General features: G+C 38.7%; 1 protein-coding gene across 1 annotated transcript; it reads left to right on the top strand.

Annotated features, from left to right (window-relative positions):
* The first annotated feature begins 4,924 nt into the window (after positions 1-4,924).
* Positions 4,925-5,319, top strand: LOC105036913 (uncharacterized). Its single transcript, XM_073253372.1, has 2 exons — positions 4,925-5,017; positions 5,098-5,319. The coding sequence occupies exons 1-2, from the start codon at positions 4,925-4,927 to the stop codon at positions 5,317-5,319; spliced, it is 315 nt and encodes a 104-aa protein (XP_073109473.1).
* Positions 5,320-6,173: the final 854 nt, after the last annotated feature.

Below are 6,173 nucleotides of genomic sequence, written 5' to 3'. Positions count from 1 at the left end.
CATCCTCAAAATAAATAATGAAGGATCAGTCTTGCTAGCAATAAATCCTAATTTGAGAAGAAACTCGGAGAGATGGTGAAACCAGGCACGGGGTGCTTGTTTTAACCCGTATAGAGATTTGTGGAGATGACAGACATAATCTGGATGGTCACGATCTTCAAATCCTAGAGGTTGTGACATGTAGACTTCCTCTGTCAGGTTGCTATGCAGAAAAGTATTATGAACATCTAATTGCTTGATGGACCAACCTTGAGAGATGGCAATACTTAGAACAGCCCGAATGGTGGTAGGTTTGATAACTAGACTGTATGTCTCATTGTAATCAAGACCAAGCTACTGGTGGAATCCTTTTGCAACTAAGCACGTTTTATAGCGCTCGAGAGAGCCATCAGCCTTTCTCTTGATCCTGTACATCCATTTATACCCAACCAAATTTTTTTGTTAAGATGAACGTGGAACAAGAGACCACGTACCATTACGAACTAAAGCATTAAACTCCTCAGTCATTGTAGCACGCCACATAGAGTGTTTAGATATCTGAGTATAACAAGTAGGTTCTATGGTGAGGATAGTACTAGTGAAGGTGGATGGTTGTTTGGGACGGGGTCGAAGCACCATGGAATGTGTACAGATGGGTTGGGTAGGTTATTTAGAGGAGGTTGTGTCTTGCTGGAAACTTGTCATGGGGGAAGATAGGGGAAGGGAGGGCTTTGTGGATAAGGGATTGCAATAGGGGTCAGTAAGTAATCTGATCCGAACAGGTACAGAGTCTGTAGTACTAGAGGGGCTAGAAGGGAGAACGATCATGGGAGGAGGTGCTGGGGCAGATCGAGACATGGGGAATGCAACCAATGGTGATGACAATGGAAAGGAGATGGAGGATTCTTGTAAAGATGAACAAGAAAGGAAGATTTGTACAATAGATGAGATTGAAAAAAAGATAACGAACATGTCTAGCGATATATGTATGATTTATTTTCACATCAAGACATCGATAGGCATTATGAGAGGGACTATAGCCGAGAAACACACACGGTTGAGAGCGGTACTTTATTTTATGACGATTGTAAGGACGAAGAAAGGAAAAGCACAGACACCAAAAATTCATAGAAGGCATAGGATGGTGGTTTATTGTAAACGAGTTCGAAGGGGGATGCACCACTAGAGACTTTAGATGGCATCCTATTAATGAGAAATACAACCGTTTCAAAGGCATAGTGCCAGTACAACATGGGTATAGATGCATGAGCAGAAGACAGATTGATTTCATAATATGACGGTGATGACGTTCAACAGCCCCTTATTGCTCGTGGGTGTGGGGAGTTGCGATACGATGGGTAATGCTAATTTTATTAAAAATTGAGAAAGAGAGCGAAACTTCCCTCTCCAGTCAGTTTGGATTGATTTAATAGTACGAGAGAAATGTCGTTCAACCAAAGCTTGAAATTGTAAGAAAATAGAGAACACATCAATTTGTGCATTAATAGATAGAACCAAATATATTTACTGTGGTCATCAATAAAAATTACATAGTAGCAGTGTCCTAACAAAGATGGAGTAGGAGAAGGATCCCAAACATCACTATAAATGAGGTCTAATAGAAATTGACTACGATGATGGGACTGAGATAAGTGCAACTTACTAGACTTTTCTAATTGACATAAGGGATAAAGAGGAAGAAATATGTAGACTTGCAGGGGAGATTATTGGTCTTCACTATGGAGCGAAGCAAGCAATAATGAGGATGGCCAAACGGTTGTGCCAGCCATCAAGAGTGGTGCTCTCAGCCATGTGAACAGATGCGGACAAAGAAGAAGGCTGGAACGGAGAGTGTATAATCCTCCATCACTCGGACTGGATAATATTGTGTCTTGGTGGTTCGATCCTTCACAAGAAAATGATATGGGTGAAATTCAAAAAAGATATTATTATCTTTTGCAAACTGTAGGAAAGTAAATTTTTAGAAATAGAGGAAACATATAAGATGTTAGATAATTGAAAAGAAAGAGAAGAGTGAGGAGGAGAAAAAGAACCATAACCAATATGTGATATATGTAATCCCTTACCATTGCCTACATGCATCTGATCAGGATCAGTGTACTTAGCATAGGAGGACATAGAATGAATGTCAGGAGTAACATGGTGAGATGCTCCTGTATCAGGATACCAGGTGAGGGTGGTGGATGGGTGAGGGGTAGGGAGAAGTGGCGGATTAGGATGATGGTGAGATGGATTTGGATTTGGGTATAGTGAATATGAGAAATTTGCATTGGGTTGTGGTAATATGGATAGGACTGCTGAGGACGATAGAAGTAGGTGGCATTAGAGTGGTTGTTACGATTGCAAAAGGAGCACCATTGAGAACCACGACCACCAGGTGAACCAAAACGACCACGACCTCGACCAAACCTGCCAGCCCCCCACGACCTCGATTAAAGCCACGGCCAATAGAGGGCTTAGGGTCAATAGAAGAATAGAGGGACTGTTTAGCGGTATTGGCGATAGAATTGGTAGAAGAGTAGTATCAGCAATGGTTAATTTTCTGAATGCCCGCATGCTTTCATAGCTAAGTAATAGCCCATGAAGTTCAGTATATGTCGGAGGAGTATGTTGATTAAGAATACCAGGGACCGCATCTTGTAAATCATCACATAGAGCACGCAGCATATGTAAATTAAATTCAGTAGGCTTGAGGGCATTACCAGATGCAGCAAGTTCATCAACCAAGCTTTTGCACATCGAAGCAGAAGATGACGGTCTCATCTGATTTTTGACAAAGATTCTGCAACTCCAGATGCAGAGACATGAGTCAGGTAGGAGATACCGAACCAAAGGCTTCATGAAGAGTGCTCCAGCACTCAAAACTGGTCTCTTTGTCAAGAAGAAGGGAACCAAATCTTCAGATAATGAAGCAATGAGAAGGCTTACGAGTTGGGCATCTTGTTGTTGCCAGACAGCAGTGGCAATAGAATAGGTGGGCTGTGGGTGAGAACCATCGAGAAACTCAAATAAGCCTTGACCTTTTAAGAAGGGAGTAATTTATTTTCTCCAGATCAAAAAATTGGAGGTATTCAACTTGATGGATAGAAAATGCTGTGCAGAGGAAAGGTGAGAGGGATCGTTGTGATTGGTGGAGGAGGAGAAGAAGGATGTGGAGATAGATGAACTGGTGGCCATGAGAGAGCACTGAAGGAGGAGGAAGAAGGATGCTCGTTGAAGCTTCAAGCTTGATACCATGACAATGGTAATTTCTTTATTGAGGATAATTTCTGATTTTTACACCTGCCAGCAATTATAGTAATTACAAAAAAAAAGAATATCTTGATTACATACTCAGTAAGGCCAAAGAATCAAAAGTAGAATTGCTAAACAAAGAGAAACCAAAAATAGGTATGCAGGCTAAATATGAATATATGTTGACTTACTAAACATAGAGAGAAAATAAATAAGAGTATATGCCAAAAGTAAACGATGAGGTGGAATGAATATGTGCTAACAACTTGTGATGCCACCATAGATTTTAACTTCATTTTTAAACTTATAACACCAATTTTTGATGAATTATTCATCATAGATTTTTTTTCAAACTTGTGATAGCAATTTCTAATGGATCATCGATCACAAAATCTACTTCTATTTGTTAAAATATTTCTGACTACCTTGCTGTCAAAAACAACTATTATAATAATTTAAAAATTATTAGATCATGCTTCTAACAAAATTTTTCATTAGAAATGTCACTAACAAATAATTTGTTACCAAATCAAATGCAAATAGTTTTTATATTTTTAAATTTTTTCAAAAAATTGACAAAATTATTTCTAATAAATAATATGTCAGAAATTTATTAAAGATTTTGAGTTATGTCAATTATGTTTTGTTGCTATTTTTTTTGATGGAAATCTATCAGTGATTCATTAGAAAATTTCATTAGTGAAGTTCTTATTTATTTCTAGCAGTGTTAGCAGGCTCTTTAAACTCTCCAAAAAAAAAAAAAAAAAAAAAAGAAAAAAAAAAGAAAAAGAAAAGAAGGATATTTCTTGTACAGAGACTTATGTTCCACTTTTTACGTTCGTCCTGTGGGCATGTAAGCTTTACATGATATGTACTTCAACGAGTTGTGCACCTTGCGATATTTTTTTCACTCCAACAAAAATAAATAAATAAATAAGATTACCAGAGATTGTGCATTGTGATAGAGTGGAAAAAAAAAAAAAAAGCTATACTAAAAGTTTCCCTTCTACATGGCTCAATCTTTTGGAAATCACCTTGAAAACAACTTGATGCGGTGCAGTTTTTGTGTAGAGTAATAATAGGTCCATTCTTTTCTTCTGGACGAAGAAAAGATAAGAAATAAGAAAGAAAGATGATAATAATAAGAAATTCTTGAAGAATAAGTAGGCTATAAGGGGTCAGCCCAAAAAAGGGTTTAGAGTCTCAAATAATCATTCTCAAAACCGTTATTTACTATAATTTTTAATAAAAAGAAATTCTTAAAGAACACCTAGCTAGGCTCTAAAGACCGGCCAAAAGCAAGGTGCCCAAAAGTCTGTTATATATCCTATATAACAAATGGCTTCGTCCAAAATGATTATTTCTGAAACACTATTTTTTTTTTTTGGATGAATTCCGAAACACTATTTAATATAATAATAGAAATTAACAATATTTTAGATAGAATGGCTAGAGAGGGTGTTAATTTTGTCATGCCATGTTGAGTTGTTCATATTGTTATAGAATAATAACTAAATACTAGCAGCTACCATATATAGAAATGTTAAACCGTAATAACAGCTGTTAGACATTATTTAAATCCTTGGCAAAGAATAATCCTGTGCTTGTGGAATGGGTTACTAGGCTCCAGATCATTGTTAGCTAAGATAAGTAGCACCATTGCGCTAAACCTTTCCCGGCCTTGAGATCAATGGAGCTGGGGTGGGTGCTGCTAGGCTATGCGGTGGCGGCAGAGGCCGTCATGCTCCTCCTGCTGACCATCCCGGGGCTCGAAAGCCTCCGGGTGGGGCTTGTGACGGCGGTCCGGGGCACTCTAAACCGCTTCTCTTACTGCTGCCTTTATGTCTTTTCCTCATGGTGCAGGTCTACTGGCAGTGTGTGTGCTGGCCGGCGGTGGCCTCGGAGCACGGCTGCACCCACTCTGACAACCTTCAGCATGAGAAGTCTCTCGTCGAGAGCAACCTGAATGCCATCCTAATCGCCACTGCTTTTCTCCTCTACTGGCTCCTCTTCTCCATCACCAACCTTTTGGTCCGCGTCCACCAGCTCGGCCAGCAACTCGAGACACTCAAAATGAAAGGCTGACTCTAGGGGTTTTACTTCTTACCGTTACGTATATTGTAACTCTAATAACTGTGACAAGTAAATATATGAAAAATTGATTGTGCATGAGAGTATGTCGGAGATCGGGTGGCAAACAAGCAAGCTGTTGGCATGCTAGCTCTAGCTAGACTAAGCTTGGCTCAAATAAACTCGAAATTACTAATATATATATATATATTGTATCTACATTATATTTTTTTATTATTTTATATATGTAATTGTTCATATAATTATTTATTATGAATTAATATGTATTCAAAGTGTATAAATAAAAATTTCAAATAATCCTAGGCACTCATTAAAGCTCTTAAATAAGCTATGCATGAATAAATCTGAGTTTAACTCGAAGTTAAATAAACTAGCTCAAAGCTTAGCTTGGTTATCAAACAAATCAAGTTGGAGCTAGGCCTGGCTCAGATTAAGTTCCAATTATTTCTACCCTTGGCCAAAAGCTCACCGGTACATGATGGTAGTAGTTAGAGGAGTGCCTTACCTTAATCTTACTTCCATATATTTGCTCCGGTAGTTATCTTATCTAAAGATTCTATACCCTACCTTCAAGAAAATGATGTTAAACCCGAAACAAGTTGCAATCTTGATTCTTGAAAGAACCAAAAGTCTCTAATTCTTACATTAGATGAATTCATATAAGGGAATAAAGCTAACCAGAAGAATGAGATCGAGGAATCAAAGGGCAGCTATAGCTCGTTGTCAGAGATCAATCGAGGGTGACGACATTGTTGCCTCACATCCTCAGGCACTCCTGGCGAAGGGCGACATTGGGAAGGGAGCGGAAGAGGGGGAGGAGGTGGGGGTTGAGGTGGCGGGGCTATAAC

Source organism: Elaeis guineensis, chromosome 3, assembly GCF_000442705.2.
Source record: "Elaeis guineensis isolate ETL-2024a chromosome 3, EG11, whole genome shotgun sequence".
Lineage (NCBI taxonomy): Eukaryota > Viridiplantae > Streptophyta > Magnoliopsida > Arecales > Arecaceae > Elaeis > Elaeis guineensis.
Note: the sequence above shows the minus strand (reverse complement) of the source record. Positions and strands in the feature narration are given on the sequence as shown.